The 24,869-nt window shown below is 43.3% G+C and overlaps 2 protein-coding genes across 6 annotated transcripts in view; one reads left to right on the plus strand and one right to left on the minus strand.

The window, feature by feature from the left end:
* Trappc13 (trafficking protein particle complex subunit 13) overlaps positions 1 to 6,416 on the plus strand; it is a 31,345-nt gene extending 24,929 nt beyond the window's left edge. For 2 of the 4 annotated variants that reach the window (XM_034523199.2, XM_034523201.2), the window contains 4 exons: positions 904 to 1,102; positions 1,831 to 1,931; positions 5,827 to 5,977; positions 6,155 to 6,416. In XM_034523199.2, the coding sequence (XP_034379090.1) occupies positions 904 to 1,102; positions 1,831 to 1,931; positions 5,827 to 5,977; positions 6,155 to 6,262 (559 nt within the window). In that variant the 3' untranslated portion in view covers positions 6,263 to 6,416. The remainder of the gene's footprint in view (positions 1 to 903; positions 1,103 to 1,830; positions 1,932 to 5,826; positions 5,978 to 6,154) is intronic. The other 2 variants (XM_034523200.2, XM_034523202.2) reach the window with 1 other exon arrangement.
* A 1,155-nt stretch (positions 6,417 to 7,571) lies between these two features.
* Positions 7,572 to 24,869, minus strand: part of Sgtb (small glutamine rich tetratricopeptide repeat co-chaperone beta) — a 35,502-nt gene continuing 18,204 nt past the window's right edge. The window contains exons 6-11 of one of the 2 annotated variants that reach the window (XM_034523204.2): positions 19,985 to 20,089; positions 17,052 to 17,190; positions 16,899 to 16,961; positions 14,270 to 14,307; positions 13,957 to 14,040; positions 7,572 to 10,957 (exon numbers count right to left, since the gene is read on the minus strand). In XM_034523204.2, the coding sequence (XP_034379095.1) occupies positions 10,846 to 10,957; positions 13,957 to 14,040; positions 14,270 to 14,307; positions 16,899 to 16,961; positions 17,052 to 17,190; positions 19,985 to 20,089 (541 nt within the window). In that variant the 3' untranslated portion in view covers positions 7,572 to 10,845. The remainder of the gene's footprint in view (positions 10,958 to 13,956; positions 14,041 to 14,269; positions 14,308 to 16,898; positions 16,962 to 17,051; positions 17,191 to 19,984; positions 20,090 to 24,869) is intronic. The other variant, XM_076916242.1, reaches the window with a different exon arrangement.

A 24,869-nucleotide genomic window follows, 5' to 3' on the forward strand; every position in this document is an offset into this window, starting at 1 on the left:
CATGTGCCCCACCGCTTGGCTATACTTGTTCTCTTACCTTTCATATTTCATCCAGATCAGTCTGAGACTAATCATTGTTACCCTGGAAATGATAAAACTGAAGCACAGGAAGGAAAGTGGAGAAGATACTAGGGATTAGTGTTAGGATGAGTGTGAAATTGACCAAGAAATTATCTGAATATAAGAAGAAATAGACATCAGAGTAGATGGTTTTAATGATTTTATAAAGAGTATATATGTCTTTCTATTGCTATTTTGGAAGATAAGAGACAAATAAATGTATTATTAATATAGATGAGGAGGTAATAGCTGGGTGGAGTAGCTGATTTCTTAGTAGTAACATACTCATGTGGTGGTTAGATAGAGAAAGGCTGATGGTCTCTTACTTTCACTGAGAAAGCAAGCTTCCATTCTTCATTTTGAAAGCAGTTACTTACGTTAGAATGGTGTCTCTCAAGGGTGGTAGTGTAGATGAATGGGAGAGCATTTCCCAAGCATATGCAGCTCCCTGGGTTCTGTCCCCAGCTCCACACAAAGAGCAGGACATGTTGCTGTCTAAGCTGGTTTCTCTCTGTCCCTCCCTTTCTTCCTGTTTTTGTGCAGAGATAGTAATGGGGAATAAGCCAGCACCTCACGCATGCTGGGCAAGTGCTGATCTCTGAGATAACACAGCTTCTATTCCACTTTTTACAGAGACAAAGCCTTACTAAGTTGCCCAAGCTCTTTGAACACGCTGTCGCACCAGGCAGACGGTCCTTTTCATTTGGGTTGAAACCTCTGACCACTCCTAGATAGCTGGGCAGCAAATCACCCATTTCCTATTCAAAAGAATTAACCATATGTATAGTGTTGCCTTCAGAAAGATGCTTAACATATTTTTCTGCCTATTTCTGCACTGGCCAGCGTATCTACATTTGGGTCCAGAGGATATTTGCAGCCAATGGACACTCGCCAATACTTGTACTGCCTAAAGCCCAAGAAGGAATTTGCAGAAAAAGCCGGCATCATCAAGGGAGTGACAGTAATTGGGAAACTGGATATAGTGTGGAAAACAAATCTAGGTGAAAGGGGACGATTACAGACCAGCCAGCTTCAAAGGATGGTGAGTCCAGAAAACACTGAGTGCAGGGTTGGTGTGCGAGGATAGGTGAGTCTTATACCTCAGCACCAAAAAGCAGAGCCCACGAGTCACTCATTTCAAGAAAATACTAATAGTTGTGTTGATCCCTAGGTAGAAAACTAGTGCTGAGATTAGTGGAAAATGGTCAGATGTTAGTTTATCTGTAGTATGTAACTTTTTTGTTTTGGGTTTTTTGTTGTTTATTTCACCAAACAGGGCTTAAGATAACTGTGTATGAGTTATTCTTATCTCTCCTAAGTCATGCTCACTGCTATTTGATGCTCATTACATTGAGGGATTCTGGGAGATGTTCTAAACTTTGTAGAATTACAGCACTTATCAACTCAGTCCACACTTCTTTTGTTTTTGTTTTAAAACTGGCTATCAGTTTTAAAACAAAACTGGTCCTGGCTGGTCTGGAACTGGACAACCTTTTGAGATCAGATCCCCTAAATCTTAACTCATTTCTTGTCTAGAGACAAGATTCATCTTAATTCTGCTGAGTCTGGAGTAGTTGTATCAAAAGTAGTCCAGGCCTGCAGGGTTCTTGTAGCTCAGGTCACAGCGGAAAGGGTTAGCTTGAGAGCCCAGGCCAGAGCTGGTGCGTCCTCAGAGCGCTGGCTGTGTCTGTTGAGGGAGGTGCAGATACCTTCATTAGCATTGAAAGTGGTTTCTAATTATGTATTTTTACTGTTACTTTTTTTTCACAGGCTCCAGGTTACGGAGATGTTAGGCTGTCTTTAGAGGCCATCCCAGATACCGTAAACCTAGAAGAACCTTTCCATATTACCTGTAAAATCACAAACTGCAGGTAATGGCGATGCATGTGTATGGGTGTTCATGCTTCCTTCACATTTCATAGTACTAAGAATGAGCCAGCAGGTTCTTAGGGGATGACAGATTAAGAACATTCAGATACATTTCTCTGATACTGGAACATATCTTTAATATTAACAAGAAAAACATGGGTGTAAACTTTAAAAAAGAGGTACTTACAGATTAGAAATTGATTCTGATTTTTTGTCTTTTGCCCATTTTCTTTGGTAGTGTTCTCTAAGACAGTTTTGTTATGTAGCCCAGGCTGGCCTTGCCCTTGCCATCCTCTCACCCTTCTGAGTGATGGGAATACAGGCTAAAGTTTTTTGGTTTTTTTTTGAGACAAGGTCTCCCTGTGTAGCCCAGCTTGCCTGGAACTACTGTGTAGACCAGGCCGATGTCAGATTTATAGAGATCCAGTGGCCTCTGTCTCTGGAATGATGGGATTAAAGGCATCTACCTCCACACACAACTGCTAAGCAGTCTGGGAAGTGGACAGAAGAAGCAAAGGATATATAACCTAAAGGATATAAAGCCTAGAATTATATCCCAACCAAGACATGTTGCTAGTTCTTGTATTATTTGCAGCATGCTGTGAATCGCAGCTCTCTCAGAATACTTGTGTAATCACTTCCATCTCATACTCAGTTTTAAGGAAATAGGAAATACCCTTCAAGCTTACAGAAATGCCTGATTCTCTATGAAGCTACACACATAAGCCACACTTGATGCTACACTTGTTTATAGGGCCTCCTCTAAAGCTGAGGAGGACCGTAACTTCCTACCCCACTTCCCAGGTGCTACGTAGGGTCACTGGTCCGCACCACCATGCTGTACATGAAGCGTTGAGATCAAACCCAGGGCCTTGTGGTTGCTAGGGAAACACTACCAACTGAGCTGCATTCCCAGCCCCTCAGCCTTTTTCATAGAAAGTTTGGTTTTGTGGTAGCATCCATGTATTGCTGCCCCTCATCATGCCTCTGACCTGCCTGGGGATTACTCGGAAGAGGCAGATCTCACAGTTTGACACACTGCTTGCGAATCCTAAGATCTCTGTGAGCATCCAGGCAAATACATGCAAATACAGGGTATGTCCAGAGGATTTCTTGTTTTGCGGTTTTTGAATGTATCAAATAAGCTTAATGACTAACAAAGTACGTAGTTTTTCTTTTAATTAATTTTTGATGTTCATTTTCATGTAATGATTTAACTAGGTTTTCTAACTTACTTAAGAGTTTCAATTTTCTCATGTATAAAAATCTGACCCAGTATACACACACATGCATACAGACATACAACATACAACAGCAGTCAGGAAGGAAGAGTGGGGGTGTGGCCCAGTTGGTGGAGTATCTTCCTACGTTGTGCAGTGCCCTGATTCTGATCTCTAGCCAGTGCTTGTAATACTAGCACTTGAGAAACAGAGGGAGGAGACCAAAAGTTCAAGGCCATTTTCATCTACCAAGAGAGTCTGAAGGCAGTCCAGAGTACAGGAGACTCAGTCTTAGGGGTGAGCTGGCTCAGTGGCTTGCGGCACTTGCTGCTAAGCATGAAGACCTGAGTTCGAGTCCCAGAACCCATCTGGTAGAGTGACTGAAGAGAGGTCGAAGACCAGCTCTTGCTAGTTGTCCACTGACTTCCATGTGCACAGCGGGGCACATCCACACCTGCACAGAGCACACAACCCAAACAAATGGATGTGGAAAAAAATGCATAATAGGTTTTTATAGAATTTACTGAGAAAATCATGTTGTCTAACGCGCCCCCCCTAGAGCTTTGCGTCCGCGGAGAAATCACGAGACACAGAGACGCGGAAGGGGCGAGCTGAGGAAGGGGTCCTGCTTAAGTACAGTCCAGAGTGACGTATTCACTTTTGATTGGCTGTTCGCTCACCACCCAATATGCCTCGGGATTGGCAGTGACTAAGGAAGCCTATCTGCCTAGCAACTGCGCAGCTAACAGCAGCTTCCTACATCGTTGTGCATCTAAAATGGTCTCTAACACAAAGAGCATTTTCAATTGTTGTCTTCCAGGGTAGACACGGAAACATGTAAAAGCAAATATAAGTTCAATATGTAAGTTAAATTCTAAGTAAATGTTGAAATAGGAGCCAATCCTAGGGCATACAAAAGCTGAGGAACTGAAAGAAATGGAGAGACTAGACATCTGTTCTGAGCCCGTCAGCTCAGCCGCATAAAGACTCTAAAAATTAACGTGTAAGCGGACTGAGTGATGCTCATCAAGTCCTGTCAGGGGCCTCAGTGAGCAAGCAGGGGGCTGAGTGAGCAAGCAGGGGGCTGAGTGAGCAAGCAGGGGGCTGAGTGAGCAAGCAGGGGGCTGAGTGAGCAAGCAGGGGGCTGAGTGAGCAAGCAGGGGACTGAGTGAGCAAGCAGGGGCCTCAGTGAGCAAGCAGGGGGCTGAGCGAGCAAGCAGGGGGCTGAGTGAGCAAGCAGGGGACTGAGTGAGCAAGCAGGGGACTGAGTGAGCAAGCAGGGGGCTGAACGAGCAAGCAGGGGGCTGAGCGAGCAAGCAGGGGACTGAGTGAGCAAGCAGGGGACTGAGTGAGCAAGCAGGGGGCTGAACGAGCAAGCAGGGGGCTGAGCGAGCAAGCAGGGGACTGAGTGAGCAAGCAGGGGGCTGAGCGAGCAAGCAGGGGGCTGAGCAAGCAAGCAGGGGACTGAGCGAGCAAGCAGGGGGCTGAGCGAGCAAGCAGGGGGCTGAGCGAGCAAGCAGGGGGACTGAGTGAGCAAGCAGGGAGCTGAGTGAGCAAGCAGGGGGCTGAGTGAGCAAGCAGGGGACTGAGTGAGCAAGCAGGGGGCTGAGCCAGTAAGCAGGGGGACTGAGTGAGCAAGCAGGGGGCTGAGTGAGCAAGCAGGGGGCTGAGTGAGCAAGCAGGGGGCTGAGCGAGCAAACAGGGGGACTGAGCGAGCAAGCAGGGGGCTGAGTGAGCAAGCAGGGGGCTGAGTGAGCAAGCAGGGGGACTGAGTGAGCAAGCAGGGGGCTGAGCGAGCAAGCAGGGGGACTGAGTGAGCAAGCAGGGGGCTGAGTGAGCAAGCAGGGGGCTGAGTGAGCAAGCAGGGGGCTGAGCGAGCAAGCAGGGGGCTGAGCGAGCAAGCAGGGGGCTGAGCGAGCAAGCAGGGGGACTGAGTGAGCAAGCAGGGAGCTGAGTGAGCAAGCAGGGGGCTGAGTGAGCAAGCAGGGGGCTGAGCAAGCAAGCAAGCAGGGGGCTGAGTGAACAAGCAGGGGGCTGAGCAAGCAAGCAGGGGACTGAGTGAGCAAGCAGGGGGCTGAGTGAGCAAGCAGGGGGCTGAGCGAGCAAGCAGGGGGACTGAGTGAGCAAGCAGGGGGCTGAGTGAGCAAGCAGGGGGACTGAGTGAGCAAGCAGGGGGCTGAGTGAGCAAGCAGGGGGTCGACTGACAGGGATCATAAGTAAAAGCCATTCATGCTTGCTCACATGTCTGAGTCTAGAGAAAAGGCAAGGCCAGCAACTACAGCAGCAGGGAGCCCACATTCACTAATAGAACCAAAACCACCTCAGCAGCTGGTACTGTATTCCTGGGAGATGCCATTCCTTCCTTTTCCTTATTGTATCATTTGGTTTGTTTTCCTTTCTGAGACAGTACATCTTTATAACCCAGGCTGGCCTCGTACTGGCTATGTAGCTGAGGCTGCCCTTGAACTTCTGATCCATCTACTTTCAACTCCCGGGTTCAAGTCCTCACTCCTTCATTCTATCTTATGCTGAATAATGACATGCTCATTTTTCCATTCTTTCTCTGGTTCTTATTCTCCTGGACACCCAGAAAGTAAACTTACTGAAAAACCAGAAGGAATGTGATGGTATCTGCTTAGAAAATAAACAGATTTATCCTGGTTTCTAATTGCTTCAGCAGTGAGAGGACGATGGACCTTGTGCTGGAGATGTGCAACACCAACTCCATCCACTGGTGTGGGATTTCAGGAAGACAGCTGGGGAAGCTACACCCCAGCTCCTCGCTCTGCCTAGCCCTGACGCTCCTGTCCTCAGTACAGGGTCTCCAGGTACATCCTCTGTTCAGGAACTCCATCAGGGTGGGCTAGGTCATCATTTCTGATAGCTGTATTTTCCATGGTAATTATCAATGGGTGAACACTGAGGTGCATCTCATTCTCTCTCTCGTTCTCTCTCTTCTCTCTCTCTCTCTCTCTCTCTCTCTCTCTCTCTCTCTCTCTCTCTAGAGTGTCTCTGGCTTAAGACTCACTGACACATTTTTAAAGAGAACATACGAGTATGATGACATCGCGCAAGTCTGCGTGGTCTCGGCCGCCGTGGAAGTGGAAGCCTAAAGAAAGTTCCTAATGTCAAACTTCTTCTTTAATCACAGAAATGCTCTTCATATTCTGTCAGCTTTGTGCAACGATCAGTAGAAAAAATAAGTATATATTATTTAAATTTGTTTCCTGTAAAACAGTTAAATATTAAATGTTTGTTGTAAAAACACTAGTTTTATCTTGTGAATTATATTTTAAAGGAACAAAACATTTCTGTATTTTCTATATGTATTTTGTGTCCTTTAAGATAACTGTCTTTTTGTTTTGTTTTCATCAAGCTCATCTTTCAGACTTTTTGTCTAACAAGTATATAAAAAGCAGCAAACCTTTTTGTAGAGGGCTGGGTATCAGATGTCTTATGCTCTGTGGATAGATGAATTCTGCCATCCGAGTAGACTAACAGGGGTGTCCATGGTTGATGGCACCTGCTTGCTAGGGCCCCTAGGCTACATACTAACTCTGTCTGGAAGATACTATTTGTTTTAGGATTATCAAATTTTCATAATACTTCATATAGAAATTTAGTTAATCATAGTCAAGTACAGTCTCTTTCGTAGGTGCTTAGTCAATCAATAAAAGGGAGGCCAATTTGAGACAGTTCAGGTCCTCTCCCTGCAACCTGATTATTTCCTGACTCACACAGGATAAACAGTTTAGTTGTTGTTAAAATCATTGTATGGATGCATGTCTGTCTTAGTGTACACATACCAACACACAGTAACGGACACTCAAGAGCAGGCCAGGATTGACTGACTCAATTTTTTACAATATTAGTAATTATTTAGCATTAACCTAAAGACTCCTAGGGGGTTTTCCCCACTGAAGAATGAAGAGCTAATTTTCATAATATACATTTAAATGATTCCAACTTCATATCTGACTTTTAACTCTCTATCATGTACTAATATAAAAGGTTTATTGTCCTTGTAATCACAACTATTCATGTCAGGAACAAATCAGCAAGAAAACTAAGGCTTACAACAGCTTTGCAATAGGTATATAACGAAATGTTTCCCTATTTGTCAGGGAAACAAAGTACCTGTTAAATAAACTTCATCTTATTTTGGTGAGTTGAAAGTCCCCACCATATATTAAAAATATCAATCGCCGGGCGGTGGTGGCGCACGCCTTTAATCCCAGCACTTGGGAGGCAGAGACAGGCGGATTTCTGAGTTCGAGGCCAGCCTGGTCTACAGAGTGAGTTCTAGGACAGCCAGGACTACACAGAGAAACCCTGTCTCAAAAAACAAAAAACAAACAAACAAACAAAAATATCAATCACTCTTTATAATGGAGGACTACATTAAGTCAAACACAAAACCCGTTTTCTTAAATGCATAATTATTTATTGCCATGACAAATTGTTTGGTCCAAAATGAAAGGAATATTCAGAAGACTTGCCCCTCACATTAGTCATGATTGGTGAATGTCTGTGCAAAACAAGATAGAAGCAGTGAAAACTGAGGTCCGTTCCTTTGGGATGACAGACTGGTCAAGTCAGTCTTTATCAGCATCCTCTCATGACTGAAGCACTGTTTCATTCAGTCAGAATGTAAAACTTATTCTGCTATATACTTTCAATTACAAAGTCTCTTCTGCGTATAAACAACATAGCTATGTACTATTCATACTTTAAATAAGGGATAGATAATGCCATCTTATAAAGGATCTGAGTCAACTATTATAAAAACTAGATTGATGATTTGATACAGTAAATGAAAATTCCATTTCCATAAAAAAGGACATGTTAGGTTTTGCATAGCACGGTAACAGCTTCAGCTACTCCAGTGAAATGGATTCATGGAAGTCAGGCATTCCTAATCAGAACACGAGGAAGCATTCAGTGCCCTGTTTCTCTTAGCAAGTGTATATCCTAGACAAAGGGAAGAATACCAGAGAAGTGTCTTAAACCTTTAAGACACCTAGCACAAAAAATTCTTAAAATGGCTTGTAATGTGATGACTCTGATGTGATGGACAGACCTGAAGAGTAAAGGGTGTCCTGAACAGAAAGAAAATCCCTGGAACTGGGAGGCAACATCCAGCTGTCGATTCCTTCCCATAGAAACAAAACTAGACAGGTGAGGTGGAAGATCCACCTGTGCTGTACTTCACATGAGAACTGCCTTCCGCGAGGGGCATTAGCACATGGAGACAGTGTTCCAGAGCTGTTAGTTCTCACCAGAGTATCACTGCTCACATGAGTTGGGGACTGTTAATTCCTCACGTTTTCCAAAAGAGTTACAGAGAAGGGATATCATTCTCCCCTAAGACCTGAAATCATCTGAGCCTATCTTTTCTTCTTCTTCTTTTTTTTTTTTTCCTGGAAGGTACTGAAATTTTTTAACAGAGACAGGCCTATCAGCTTATCTTCTTCACGAAGATTTGTTTCCCAAAGTTGTTAAAAGACAAAAATCTAAAGTAAGTCATGGGGTTTTCCCCATGTCCGTTTTGTTGTTATTTGGGTTGTTTTCTACTTGGGTGTCTTTTGGTTTTGTCTTTGAGACAGGGTTCATGTAGCCCAGGCTCGCCTCATAATCACTGTGTAGCCAAGAGTGACGCTGAATTCCTGGTCCTGACTCTACATCTCACGTGCTGGGACTCCAGGTGCACACTGCCAGTTGCATGCAGTACTAGGGAAGGGCTAACCCAGGGCTTCACACATGCTAGACAAGCACTGTGAGTGCTCTGTGTTCCCAGTCCCTCTGGTTGTCCTTTCACAGCTCCAGGATCTGTTCCACGGTGCATCCCTCTTGGTTCCTACTTGTTTGCTTTCTAATGCAGTGATGGTGTAGAAACCCTGCTCTCATACTACACAGCTCTCTGGCACTTCTGTCTCATACTGTTAATTTGTATTTTCTGTTTCCTAATTGATACACCAAGGATTCACCAATTTTATTGAACTAAAAGCATGTTCTAGGATTATTAACATTTTCAACATTGGATGACTGTTTTTTACCTAAATGACAATTTTTCATTTTCTTTGATCATGTTATAAATTTTATGCAACCAATGAGTGCTTTTCTCTGTAAAGGACACTGGATGCTGAGCGGAACAGCTTCCACAACAGAGTTCCGTCAGAGGCTCTCCTGGTTAAGCCCTGTTCTCTACCAGAACTGTGTTTCTCGTTTGTCCCACATGAGTCTAAGCCTAGGTGCTAGCTGGCTATTTGAGGAGAGACCTGACCTTCTGTTATTTTAAAGCTGAGTCCTAACTGCACAGTGTACTGTTTAAAATGGTGATTTAGGCCAAGCATGATGATATGACCCTAAAACTGAATTTGGAATTATTCCCCTCACTTGATGTTTATAGTGAAATTACAGAACCACTGTCTCAGAAAAGGCAAAAAAAGGAGAAAAGGTTAGTTTTGAAACCTCAAGATACTAAACATACACTTTGAGAACAGTATGGGAAGGCCCCACCCCCTCATTAATCTTAAATTGCATCTTTTTTGACCTTTCCCTCAGCACTTGTAATTACACACCAGCCCCATTCAACCAAGTTTTTGGTTAATGAGCCAATCCCATTTGAAGTGAGCTGTCTCATCTGTCAGTACACGGAGAATCCTGCCATTAATCTCCTCGTGTCATTTTTTCCACTAACCACATGCCAGACACATAGTATGGCATCGAATTTAAAGTAAGATATTAGAAGTCTCCTGTTATGTTTATATTGCAACAAATTAAAGTTAAGCATGAGACTGACATGCCAAGCCAAACTGCACCACGGGATCACATAAATGAGCAATGTTAGAGATAGATGCTTCTGTTAGCCATCAAATAACGGTAAAAAAATCATCATCGTCGTTGATGGGCGTATAATTAAATTTCACTTAGGAAACCCATAATCTGGGGACACGTCAGTGGCTTCTTTAAATGTAACTAGATATTGCCCTAGGTAAGTTTACCAGCAATGAAATTGTGACGGTTAAGCTGTGATAATGGCAGTTGTGCCACTGACCCGACCAGCATCATTAAGGATTTCTAAGTATGTTTCATTATGTACTTAACTGGCCATGCGAATGCTGTCAACACAAAGCTACAGACAAGATTAGTTAAAAACCTATGCAGAAAACCTGAGCATACTGCCTTGCTTTCTGTACATTCACAGTATCTTCAGAGCTTCACTTGCAATAGACATGTGTCACTGATGGTAGCACACGCCAACACTTCTCTCCTGACGTGCTGCCAAGCACATTTCTAAACTAGCATTGCCCCCTCTTAAAACCACTGCCTAGGGGAACCTGCAGCTAAAGACCTTTCCAATAAATAGCCCTGCTATTCAATAAATATACTCTGTACTAACTTTAATATACAAATATGATGATAAAAGTTTTAAAATGATGGACCCTGTCCCAAGGCTGAATTCGCCCTTAACAAGGCTACTGATCATTGCTTTCCAAAGGAGTCTGGATTATGTTCAAGTCTGCTTGTGATAAACTATTACCTAAACAGATGTATTCTCTCAGGTTTACACAAGAGACTTCCCTCCGTTATTTTCAGACATTGTATAGGGTGGCTCTTGTTACTTTGTTTTTGGCTATTATCTACAAGTGTACATGTCAGAATGTTTGTACTGGGGGCGAGGGTGCTGGTCAAGTCAGGAGTGTTCTTCGGTGCTGCTGCTGAAGGACCTGCTCCGGATGTGATTTCTCAGCTGCTCTATGAGTTCAGGATTCTGTTGCTGTATCTGCTGCGCAAACTGCTGCCCCCTGCAGGACAAAAGCAGAATCAACTGAGATCTTCCCAGTCACAGAATACTCTTGCAAACTGAACTAGAGATGCTGTAGGACTTTCAAAGGGGATTTTTTCCTATGAGCACAAGTTTTAGAGCTATAATATTACCACTGTTCCACATAGCGCTATTGCAGGGCAGAGAGTTCACATGGGGCGTGTGTATGGTGTGTGGCTGGCTGTGTGCATTCCATGTGTGTACTAGTGCACATGAGGACAAGTGCTAGTATTGTTCCTTGGGTGCAGCTCATCTTTGTTTTAAGACAGGGTTTATTTACTGACCAGAAAGCTCTGTTGTAGGCTGGCTCACAGGCCTGCAGGCCCCGGGGACCCTCTCTCCCTAGTTCCTCAGCACTGGAATTACAACATGTGTCATCACTGCCAGGTTTTTTGTCCTTTGTTTTCAATTTTGTCAGGGGATAGAACTCATGTCTCCGTGGTAGCAAAACAAGGTCTACCAACTGGACCATCTCTCCAGCCCAGGACAGAGTTCTTTCTTGGGCAACAAATCCTTTGCTTGTTAGCCTCTTGTTTAGAATGAGAAGGAAAACAAAACACTGAAGATAAGTGCCTGAATTGGATGCAGTGTACGCATCCACTATTTAATCAAAGAACTCCAAAGCATGCTCTTACAGTGTACCTGAAACACAGTGCACCAGTCTTCCTACTTTCTCAGGATAGAACATAACAACCTCCAGGCTGGGATCCTTAGAGAGGTCAGTGAAAAGTGATTTTTTTTTCTCTTTTCTTTCTTTCTTTTTTTTTTTTTTTTTTACAAGACAGCGAACCTCACTCTAAACAAGGCTGGCCTCAAAAAAGTGAGGATTTTAAGTTTAAGTTTGTGCGTGCGTGCATGCGTGTGTGTGTGTGTGAAAGCCTAGACCAGAAGGGATGTCAGGTGTCCTCCTCTTGTCACTCCCCATCTTACCCCGAACCTGAACTTGCATTTTCTTAAATAAGCTGGAAGCCAGCAAGTCCCAGCAATACCAGTCTCTAATCATTTGGAGCTAAGGCTACAGGTGTATATGGGATGCCCAGGTTCTTGCGTGGGTGTTAAGATTATTACTCTCATTATTATATGGCTAGTGCTCTTAATCTCTGCGCCATCTCTTTAGCCCAACAGAAGACTTTCCTAGCATGCCTACGGCTCTAGCTTCAGTCCCTCACCTCATTAAATGCAGTCACACACAACTTTGAAACAGGATGGTAGTGTGGATCTATAACTCCAAGACTCGGGCTGGAGAGATGGCTCAGCCGTTAAAGGCTAAGCTCACAACCAAAAATATAATTCCAGCACTAAGGAAGAAGAGGCAAGAACAAGAGTTCAAGGCCACCCTCAGCTACGTAGTAAAATCAAGATCAATGTGGTCTTATAAGACCCTGCCTCAGAAAAGAAAGAGTTTAGACAGTTGTAGAAGCCATCTTTAAGGTTCCTTGGGTCTTTCACTCTTCTGAGTCCTGATGAAACTTTTGTTTTTGTCCCTTTCATTTGATTGCTGTTCAAAAACTATGCAGAATTTTTCTGTTACTCTGGACTCCCTAGTCTTTCTCTGAAGCCAGAGTCCCCACCATTTGTCTATGGTGTCACTGCCATGTGGCTAACCTCCATGCTGGCTTAACTCAAACAACGATGGGTTTTTATTTTTTTTTTTGGGGGGGGGGGTAGGGGGATGGTCATTTTTGTTTGGATGTTTATTCTTATTTTTCCTTCTCTTTTCCATTCTTCTCTGAGCAATGGCTGAGAGTTATAGCTTGCCTGTCCTGGGTTTTTTTTTTTCCTTTAAACTATAATAAGATGGTCCTTGAAATTACAATAAAATTAAGTTTATCATAAATTCCTTCATTTGTGACCCCAATCACATGTATTAAGCATGATAATCATGCCACTTAAGGATTGCTCTAAAAATTCAACACTGTAAGTGGTGATTGGTTTTGAGAACAAATTATAAACTTGGCAGGGGCAATATCAGACACATATTCAAGATGCAATGTCTTGGACAATTCTGATGGACAGTAATGTACTTAAGAGTGTGGAGTCGGTTTCTAAGTGCCCCAGAAGCTTGACCGTGCTTTCAAAGTGTTCCGAACATTAATAATGTAACACAAAACATGACCTTAAAACTCATTTTACCTCCCTACTTTTGTGGTGCTAGGGATTAAACCCAGTGAGGGCTCTATCACTAAAGTAAAGGAGATTTTAAGCCAAGTGTGGGGCCCACGTGTGTAATCCCAAAACACTCGGGAAGATCACCTTACATTGGAAGTCAACATGGACTATACAGCAAGACTTTGTTTCAAAAAACTGATTTTAAAATATGGATCTGTACCTAATAATACATATTTTCAGTAGACATATGACTAACACTTGAATCCCAGAGTAGTCAAGTCATTTTAACAGGAAACAATTAAAATGAAAGCCGGGCCCCCTTAGAAACAAACTATAAGGTATCAAACGGGCCCCCTTAGAAACAAACTATAAGGTATCAAATGCACGTTTGTTGTTTCTGTTAAGTAACTTGGTGCCAGTTAGCTTTTTGTCAATTGGATACAATCCTAAGGTTTCAAGAAAGAATATGAACTGAGGAGTCGCCTCCATCAGATTGGCCTGCAGAAAGAGAATATGAACTGAGGAGTTGCCTCCATCAGACTGGCCTGCAGATAAGTGTGGAATATTTTTCTGATTAATGATAAATGTGTGAGGCTCCAGCACACGGGAAGGGGTACCACCCTTGGATGGAGTCCTCAGTTGTACAAGAAAGCAAGCTGTGAGGACCCCAGAGAACAAGCCAGCAAGCAGCACTCCTCTGTGGTCTCTGCTCTCATTACTGCCTCCAGGTTCCTGCCTTGAGTTCCTGCTCTGACTTCCCTTCATGCTGGACTATAAACTGTGAGCTGAAATGAAGCCTTCCCTCCCCAAGCTGCTTTGGTCCCCTTGTCTCACAAGGTCAACAGGACACAAACCAGGGCAAACACTCACGCTTGGATAAGGCTAGACAGGTCCGTTAGGCCTCCAACTCCAGCAGCAGGTCCTCCGATGGCATTTGTCATCATCCCTGACATTCTAGGGCAGTACAGAGACATACCATGGAGGTTAGCACATATTCCTCACGGGAAGGAAAAGTCAGTGAAATACGTTGATATCTTCAAAGGGACTGGGCAAAATATGTAAGTTGACCTTAAGTTCCAAGTGACTGGAAGTCAATGCATTTTTATCAGTTATGAGATGATATGCTTTAATTAGGAGCCTAGCAATGAGAAGGGAAAAGGCATAAGGATCCCTTTATACTTACAGCTGCTGAACTTGAGGGTTCTGCATTAAACTTGCAGCCTATAATTGAAAAATAGTATTGCCCATTAAAATGACAGGAATGCATAGGGATGTTATAAAGATGTTGTAAGGGTGGAGGAATGAAAGCTAATGGTGCACACCTTACCACGGGGTGGGATTTTAGTATGCTATACAAAGGAAATGGGACAGTACAAAAGAGAAGGCACTAGAAACTGTAACCAACTAGGGAAATGATTTTGCAGACAATTCAAATAAATACACTGATTGCTGGAGGGCATTGCCATGACTGATCAGATCAATGGATCAAAAAGGAAAAAGAAACTTTAAAACTATAACGATGTAAAACTTAAGAGAGAGAATGCCAAAGAGATATCTGTGACTGACCAGCCCATGTTTGTGCTATGGAGACCAGCCCAGACTTTTCTAGCAGGCTGGAGATGGAGGAAGGCCCCTGCTTTCTTCACAGAGCGGCAACAGCCAGTAGATCTCAACACTCCATGTTAACGCATGATCAACCGGTCCTTTAGTTAATTATCTTCTTTATAGTTTTCATCAGTTTCTATTTTCATGATTTGGCAGTCCTGAGGGTTGAACCCAGGGCTTCTTGAACACTATGCCTATGTCCTAATGTCCTAACACTAAATGATAGTCTCAGCCCTCACTTTGTTTACGTGTTTATATATTTATTTATTATAGCAGCGCCGGGAAATCAAGCCTAGGTGTCAAGATTGCTATCCATGTGCTCTGACACTGAGGCCCACCCACAAGCCCACACTGGCCCCTTTTTAAGAGTCAAAAGATGTGCTTGTAACCCTCCTCTTTTGCAGCTCTACACTGTGTGCTCACACCTTATTTTGGTATATAGCAGCTTACAGACTAAATTTAATCCAAATTCCATTTTCATATTCTGTTACAGTAACATAACCTAAGTCCTAGAAATGAGCAAGCCAGGTTGGAAAACATCGGAGACTTACAAAGGAACATGTAGTTGCCAGCAAATAGGTAAAAAGGCCAACCTTATTGTTAAAAGACTGTGTCTTTTGGCTGAACTAAGGATTTAGTGATTGTAAAACACATTTACTTGAACAAAGATGACCAGGAACTGATTCCTGGCTTGCAGGAGCAGAGCATATGGTAGAATGTTTATGCTTTTGTTTTGAGATAGGGTCTTGCCCTGTAGCCAAGGCTGGCCTCCAATTCCTCTGTAGCCAAGGCTGGGCTCAGCCTTCCACAGTCAAGGATTGCAGACATGTACCACCATGCCAGGCCACAGAATGTTTACATACAAAGTATGCAGTCTGTAACTCAAGGGCTTAGACCTAGGTAACACCCTATGCCCACCAGACACTGGACCGAATCATGTTTGTTTTTCAAAGAACCGTAAGGGTTTTTGTTGTTGGTATTGAAGAACAGCAGGAAGGAGTAGAGATGTTGCTTAGTCGCCTAGGACGCATGAGGTCCTGGGTTCAGTCTCCAGCACTGCATAAACTGCTTGAAGCAGGGCATGCCTGTAATCCCAGCACTTAAGAGGCCCAAAGAGCAAAAGTTAAAGGTCACCTTCAACTACATACCAAGTCTGAGGCTAACTGAGGCAAGTGTGAGCCTGGACTGAATGAGAGAGGTTTTTAAAAACTTCAAAACTAAAAACTAAAAACTAAAAAAATAAAATAAATAAATAAATAAATAAACAAATAAATAAATAAAAACTGGGCAGTGGTGGCGCACGCCTTTATTCCCAGCACTTGGGAGGCAGAGGCAGGCAGATTTCTGAGTTCGAGGCCAGCCTGGTCTACAGAGTGAGTTCCAGGACAGCCAGGGTTACACAGAGAACCCTGTCAAAAAAAATAATAATAAAATAAAAAACAAAAATAAAAAACCAAACATCGAAACTCTTAAGACAGAAAACAAGGCCAGCAATATTGATGGGCAAATCTGGGTAATGGCTTATGGTCAAAATCGTCAACAGTTGATACAGATAGCTTCCTAGGACCAGTTTTATACAGCTTTGGGGTTTCAAATTACATTATTTATTTATGAATTGAGAGAAAGAGAGAGACTGTATGTGGGCTACAGTGCTCGGGTAAAGGTAAAAAGGCAACTTGTGGAAGTTGGTTCTCTTTTTCCACCATGTGTGGCCTCAGACCACCAAGTTGGTGTAGCAAGCACTGTTACGTGATGAGCCATCTCACTAGCCTGGGACAGTGATTTTTAAACTTTCATATTTGCAAACTGGCCATCTGATGAAAAAAAAAACACAAGTTTTGTCTTCTACAGTGTACATATTCACACAAACACTGACTTTTGAATTCCAGTTTAGGAAGGCTATGGGCTTTCTAAAAACACCCTGACTTCCTCCAACTTGAAGCACCCCTTTCTTAGCCTCTGCCATGAACACCTGCCACTCACCAGAAACCCCTGCATTTGCTTCAAAAAAAAAAAAAAAAAAAATCTGGAGCCTGTACTCCCAGTTCCTTGAGAGAAGCTGAGGCAGGAGACTCACTTGCACTCAAGAGCTATGGGTTAACTCCAGCAACTATTGAAAACTTCCATTTCCCTAAAAGGACTGGCAGAGAAGGACTGCAAATAGACAGCAGACAGCAGACAGTAAATGGAAAAGGAAGTGCACTCACCATGGTTATGAACGCCGGGTTATTTATCAAGCTAGCCATGTCAAAGCTCAACCCAGTTCCTGTCTGTAAAAGAGTTAGAGCTGAGGCTCATTCCAGCCACTGTGATGTCAATCAATTGTGAGTGACAGGATCTGTTCCACAGAGATAACTTACAGGACTGGAGACCTCTCTTAACTTCTGTTCTGCTATTTTCAGATTTGACTTATAGGAATCATTTTCAGGATCGAGATCCAGTGCCTTCTGGTAGCTTGTAACTGCCTCTTCAAACTTATTCATGGCAGTGAGGGCTAGCCTGTGGGAAGAGAGCAGAGTTATGGTAAAGGACAGCAGAAGGTCATGTGCTCGGAGTCTTCAGGGCCTTAGCATTCAATCCTAACCCTCATTATGTTACGGTTGAGAGAGAGCATGCAATCAATTCCCCCCAACTTCAAGATTCTATAAGCTTCAGTTGTCTCCTTTCTGTTCCATTACACACGTGTCCCACACAGATCAGAAACTGAAAGCTCAGAGACACTACTCACCCTTCGATTTTCCTTAAGACTGACATGTAAGTGAAGTAGCTTGCTCTATAAATCTCTAGGCCGAGCTAAAGCAAGATTTGTGTAGCAATCCTGCGATCATGTAAAGCCATGCTGCCAACATCCTTTTCAAGAACGCTAATAAACCAGGAGCGTCAAACCTTTTGACCTTATAACAATGCTGTCGCCTACAGATGTGTTAGGCTGCATTCATAACTATCCTGCGACACGTGTAGCCCACGGGCCTCAGGTGGAACACATCTGCATCTGAATGCTATGTACTTGAAAGCATTCCACATTTTTCCTTCCTAAAAGATGTGACCAATAATGAATATTAGTTTCCCACTTTTTTTTCCTGTTTCATTTCCTATAGCTTTTTTAAATGGTTAATTTATTGATTTATGTATTTATTTATTATTGGAGGAAGCAGTGCCAAGGGACACATGTGGAGACCAGAGGCAACCCTGTTACCTCCCTCTTTTCCTTCTACAAGGGCTTAGGGGTTGAACTAGAACTGTCAGGCTTACACAACAAGTGTCTTTACCTGCTGACCCAGCTTGCTGGCCCCTAGTTTCTCATCTATCAAATTAAAAGCAGATTGTAGCTATCAGATCACTAGCCCTGAGCAACACATTAGTTGTTAGATAAAATAAGGATCTTTTGTAACTCAGCTAATAAATTATCATCCCAGGCACAAGCCTGAGCATTACTAAATTTTAATGGTTATTGTTCCCTACCTATAATTTACTTGAAAAATACATCAGAATTAAGCAGTAATAACAGTATGTATAAACAGATAGTATTAAGTATCTTGTTTGTTCTGGAATTGTTTTTTAAACAAATTAATCCTTTCTTTTCAGGATTACTTCACAGACTTCTTATGTAGATAAAATTAGACATTCTTATAACCCAACTAGTTTTTTATTAGTCAACCTTGAAGTATCCTCAACAGAGTTCCTAACTAATCATCAGTAAATATTGAAAGCCTGCTATCTACCAGGAACTACTTTTAATATTCAACACTCCACAGTTTTTTTTTAAAAAGTTCCTAAATTTAAGAAAATCCCCTTCCAGCTGAGGAGCACAGGCAGCAAGCATGCATACAAAAACAGAATGGGCAGTATTAAGGAGCATGACAACAGTGCTTGCTCAAAAATGGCCACATGCAGAAGACGTGAATGACAGAAAGTAATCATAGAGAAGTTGGAGGAGTATCAACCCAGACACTGAAGCAAACACAAAGACGCTAAGAAACATGCAGATCGGGCAGTGAGATGGCTCAGCAGTTAAGAGCACTGACTGCTCTTCTGGAGGTCATGAGTTCAATTCCCAGCAACCACATGGTGGCTCACAACCACCTGTAATAGGATCTGATGCCTTCTTATAGGGTGTCTGAAGACAGCTACAGAGTACTCATATATAATAAATAAATCAAACCCTGTCTAGTATGCTTAAAGCACAGGACCAAGGCATATGAGTACGGGTCACAGGAAACGAAGCAGAGAGGGCAGCTGGCTATGCTGGATCATACAAGACCTCTCTATAGTTCAGACTTTTTACTACCGTTGCAATGGAATGACTGTTTGAGTCATTGGTAGGCATTGGTAGGCAGGTGTGAGACAGGGTCTCTCGTGGCCCAGGCTGGCCTCAAAGTTGCTGTGTAGCCAAGGATGATCTTGAACTCACGATCTTCTTGCTTCTACCTCCAAAGTGCTGGGACTATAGGCATGCAACACCACACCCAGTTTATGCAATGCTAGGTACTACTACCAGAGCTACCAGCATGCCAGGCAATCATTCTATCTATTTAGATATCAACTCTTCTGGGTTATACTTTTGAAAGCTCACTCTGTCTTCTCTGTACAGAATCGACATTGGTGAGGTGTAGAACTGAGGCATTGAGACCAGCTAGGAGGTAACTAAAGCACAGTAGGTAGGAAATGGCAATCTGGGCTAATCCTATAAGCAAGCTAGTCAATAACCAAATCTAAGATACAGGAGAAATGAGACTAGACCAGATATACCAGCAGATTAGATGGACACAAAGCAACTCTTCAGCTTTGGGCAGAAACAATGGGTACGTGAGTTCTAGAAACACATGAACTTCAAAATGACTATTAAATACCAAACACAGAGATAAAAAGGAACGGAACATTTGAGTACAGTGTTCAGACATAGAACTTAAGAGTTCCAACAACACATGCAATCAGTTCTCACTCACACAAACTAAATCTCATAGTTTATGAACATGGAACTAACAAATACCAAACAGTGGTTTCCCGGAAAAACACATGGTTAGGGACCTACAAAACTTACTTGTGTTTTTATGGTCCAGGCTGTGAAGTGAGTTTACTCACACAGTTTCTTACAACACCCAGTCAGTCTTAAAATACCCATGGCTGACCTCATTCTCAAGTGTAGTCATCTCTATTTTACTATATTTCTTTCTATTACATTTGTCTTGTTATAGCACAGGGGACAACATTAGTCAGAATATTCACCATCAGGCCTTAACCACAGCATGTATGTTCTCCCTAGCAACCCCTTGGACATTGTCTGGGCACTCACCCCATCCTTCCATAGGCCTTGCTGTATTTTGAATCAATTGCAATGGCTTTCTCGCAGTCCTTGATTGCGTCTGTGTAGTGACTTAATTTGCTTTGAGCAGCAGCCCTGAGAGGGAGAGATATTACAGTAAGGCAGCAGTCCAGGCTTTTCAGGCATGAAACTGCATGGTTCTTGTCCCAATGTTTACATCACTCGTCATAAATTTCTAAGTCAAACTGTCTAATTTTATGACAATTTAAAAACAGCTTAAAATATCAGAAAGAAAAAAGTAGGCTCGCTTTTCCTTCCCCTTTGCTTTAGAAAATACAGATGTGTGGGTCATTACAACCCTTCTACCTATTTACTGCCTCTCAATTTGTCTGAGATGCAAACTGAAAACATGGAGACATCCAGACCACTAGGCAGACACATAGGGGGACGCTGCTACAATTAGTCACTTTAATAGTAAGGTTAAAGCATACCAGAATTCTCCAACCCATAACAGCCTCTCCCATTTCTTTACTCCTGACACAGACTAACCTTTATTCCTTCAGTCTCTCCAAGGTTATCATCATCTCCCTCAGCAAACCCTGGAATCTACTTTAGAAGAATGCTGAAGATACCAACTCTAGACAAGCAGCATCTGCCTAGGCAAACATCTTAGCAATTAGGACCTGCTGATAACAGTGCCAACTAGGAAGGGTTCACTCAAAGGAGAAATGGGGAGAGGCTCTCCACTCTCTCCAGCTTGCTAAGCTCTCCCACAAACTGAGAAGTACTATTCAAACTCCCCCCACCCCACGTTATTCTTCTCTTAGAGCCATGTCTGTTGTCAATGTTTGTATGTTTGTTTGTTTACCCAGTCAACCTTCTATCTTCCTTGAAACTAATCAACACTAAGTTCTTTCAGAAACTTCCTGGACTCTCTAGTAATACATATGAAAACAATAAAGTGTGTGTCTGTGTGTGTGTGTGCCTATGTGTGATCGGGTATAACAGTCAGACACCTTAAGGTGTCAGGGTTTTTTTACCTTTCTGCTTTGACACAGGGTCTCCTCCAGCAGGTAGTTGGCCCTGAGCCCCTAGAGAGTCTCCTGCCTTCCCGTCTCATCCCCAGGGCATGCTGGAATTACAGATGCTAGCACTACGTAGTTCTGGGATCTGAACTCAGGGTGTTTAGGTTTGGGGAAATATGTTCCTATCACCAGACTTGTGAAGCAAATGTTTTACCCACTGAGACAGCCCCCTGGCAGGACTAAAACACTGTGTTCTTCACTGACTTCATCATGCCTTAAATGTTCTAATTTCCTCCTGCCATCAAAGTAAAGACTAGGAGAATCTACTTTGGACATAGCTAATCTTGCAGTCAACTTGACTACATCTGGAATTAACTACACCAGAGCATCTGGGCACACCTGTGTGGAATTTTTGGAAGTAGAAGATCCACCCTAAATCCAGATCATTTGAAGCTGGTACATTGACCTGAAATCTGAGCTACCTCAGAAGACGTGGGCCATGCAAAAGGGCATGAAGGAAGGAGGCTTGCTTTAGCCTAAGTCTTGGTGGTGAGTTTATCTCTTCTGTTCCTGAGGCCCTCTTTCCCTGGGGTAAGAGCCCACTTCTTTGGAATTACAACATAGACTGAAAATGACCGGCTCTCTAAGACTTCCCTGGGACTCCAGCACTAGATTGGGACTGCTGAGACATCCAGTCTTGTGGCCTGAATAACTACTGGAACCCTGGACTTTCTGTTAGGAGACTGCCATTGTTAGACTCAGCACACAGCCTGTAAGCTACTCCAATAAATCACAGACAGACAGACACACACACACACACACACACACACACACACACACAGAAGGGGGGAGGGAGAAGAAGACGGAGAGGGAGAGGTGGAGAAGGGGAGAGGGGGAGGAGGAGAGGGGGGAAGAGGGGCAGAGGGGGAGGGGAGAGAGAAGAAAAGAGGGGGAGAGAGAGGGGGAGAGGGGGAGAGAGAGGGGGAAAGGGTGAGAGAGGGGGAGAGGGGGAGAGGGGAAGGGGGGAGAGGGGGAGGAGGGAGAGGGGGAAAGGGGATGAGGGGGAGAGAGAGAGAGAAGGAGAGGATTATTTTTTTCATTCTATCAATTCTGTTCCTGTATTAGTCCACTGACTAATACAATTATTGCATTCCATCAACACTGAATATCCAAAGTAAATGGCTAAAATGTTTGGTAGCTCTCCATGAACAGTATTCTATAAAACCAATCCTATAAAAGCAGCTAGAAGAGACACTGATAATCCTGAACACTGGGAATATAGACCTTCCAAATTTTCTGTACGAAATATCACATCATGTGTAGATTAGCTCTGATAAAAATTTTGAAGATCAGCTTTCACAACTAATATTCACATTAATGGCTGGCATACATGTACTCCAGAAAGTGGATTTTAAAACAACAAAAGCTCATACTTTAGTCAGACATGTAGTATATGTCTTTAATCTTTAATGCCAGCCCTGGTGAGTTCTATGACTTAAAGGACAATCCCCTGTCTCAAAGAAAGAAGGAAAGAAAGGAAGGAAGGAAGGGAGGGAGGGAGGGAGGGAGGGAGGGAGGGAGGGAGGAGGGAGGAGGGAGGGAGGGAGGGAGAAAGAAAGAAAGCAAGCATGTATGTACATACTTTTGCCCCATTTCTGGCCACTACAGAAAACTCTGACACATTGGTGAGTATAGTTTATATCTTCCAGTGTTTAAGTTGCTTGGGGAAAAACAGTTCAGACAGGGAGCTGATGCCTGAAATCCTGCCAACTCAGGTCACTGAGCTAGTCATTTAGTAACTGGCATCTTATCTAGGATTGACACTTCCTGAGGAGTCTAAGATGAGGGACAACACTTAACTGTGTGCCTGGCTTTGGGTGTAAATGAAGCCCTCCACCTGACTCCCATCAGCCTCCTGCTCTCCATTGTATGGCCACTCCAGTGGGTACACAGACACTTTCTGAGAATGGATGTAGCAATAGTAAAATACTGTTCTTGCACTTAACAGTGCTGGAGTCCAGTGGGGTGGGGGGACAGGCTAGCTGACTATCAGGAAAAGGTGGCTCCAGATGTGTTCACACACACTTTTCATCCCAGGAATCAGGAGGTGGAGACAGGAGGATCAGAAAATCAAGGACAGCTTCAGCCACGTAGCTCAAGGATAGCCTAAGCTGTGTAAGACTGAGCAAAGATGGGGACTTTTCTTCCTTCTTTATGTTGTTTTGTGTATTTCCTCTGCCATCTCTAATTAAGTTATAATAAAACCTATTCTTAGATCTATAAAAACCTTACACCATTTTGTTTGGTATGTTTTTAGCTTCGGAAAGGATCATTTAATTGACTTAAAAGTTTTGTTTTGGAGGTCTCATAATTTAACTCAAGCAGACATCAAACATGTCATATAACCTGGGTGGCCTCACCCTAAAGATACCTTTGCCTCAGTCTCTGGAGTGAGAGTATAGGTGTGTGTCACCGGAGTTACACTGTTGTTTACTTAGTTAGAGACCAGATCTCACTGTGCATCCCTAACTGTCCTGAAACTTACAAGCAGGCCAGGTTAGCCGGGAACTCACAGAGCAACAATGTATTTTGAAAGAAAAACTTGAAGTCTAGGACTAGCTAGGCTCTTTGTACGTATGTCCACCCCTCCAAGTGCACTTTGAAGTGGCTAGTATCATGTTTATTTCACAAGAAATAGAGTCTTACAAAGGATAAGTAAGTGCCCAAAGGTTATACAGCAAATTAGTAGTAGAACTGAGATTCATTGATCAAGTTCAGTCTCAGTGAACTGACTTTCGGAATCTGCTAGAAAAAATGCTAGAAAGCAAAATGCAGAATCATAGGCCCTTATTCCCATCCTCCTCGGAGCCAAGCTAACAAGATGGTGGCACTCCCCATCTTTTCTTACAGTGGCTTGATGATTCTGAATTTTATTCATACATGCATGTGCACATGTGATTGTGCATACATATGCAAGTGGAGACCAGAGGACAAGGTGCCCTCGACCTTCATTTTTGAGATATGGTCTCTTACTGGCCTAGAGCTGGCCAAGGAGCCTGTGCTGACTGACCAAGTGAGACCCTGAGCTCTACCTATCTCTGCTTCCCCAGCACTGAGATTACAACCATGATACACAGTACCTGGATTTTTTTTGTTGTTGTTTTTGGTTTTTTTGTTGTTTTTGTTTTTCAAGACAGGGTTTCTCTGTGTAGCCCTGGCTGTCCTGGAACTCACTCTGTAGACCAGGCTGGCCTCAAACTCAGAAATCCACCTGCCTCTGCCTCCCAAGTGCTGGGATTAAAGGCATGTGCCACCACTGCCCGGCAGTACCTGGATTTTTATAAAATATGGGTTCTGGGGATCATCCTCATGTCCTTAAAGCTTCCTTGGAAGGCATTTTACCAACTGAGCTCTCCCCAGCTCCCAGTTCTGTATTTTAAACTATGCTCTCCAGCCTGAAAAGTCTTCCACTCTCCTCTGTCTATTCAAATTCCATGTCTTTCCAAACCTCTTCCAACTCTTTCCAAATCACCCAAGTGGATTTCCATACCAGTTCTCTTTCTCCCTATTCCTTAAGTGACTCACCCACCAATGCCAGTTTCAAGAGCATCCTAGAGAGAAAGTAACAGACTCAACACTGAGGCTACCCAGAAGAAAAGTGAGCACCGAGTCTGTGCAGAAACCGAAGACATACCAGCATGTGCCCACACTCGGTCACTTGCTGTTTCATGGACAGAGCTGCTAATGCGGCAATCTACCTGCCTCACTAGCACTGGCGATGTCTTCTGTTTCTTCACTAGCTCTCTGGTTGTCAAGCAAAACCATGTGAGCTCCTGTCAGGCATGTGGCTGCTGCTACAGTGCATACAGGATATGCAAGCCCCAATCTCT

Source organism: Arvicanthis niloticus, chromosome 19 (genome assembly GCF_011762505.2).
Source record: "Arvicanthis niloticus isolate mArvNil1 chromosome 19, mArvNil1.pat.X, whole genome shotgun sequence".
Lineage (NCBI taxonomy): Eukaryota > Metazoa > Chordata > Mammalia > Rodentia > Muridae > Arvicanthis > Arvicanthis niloticus.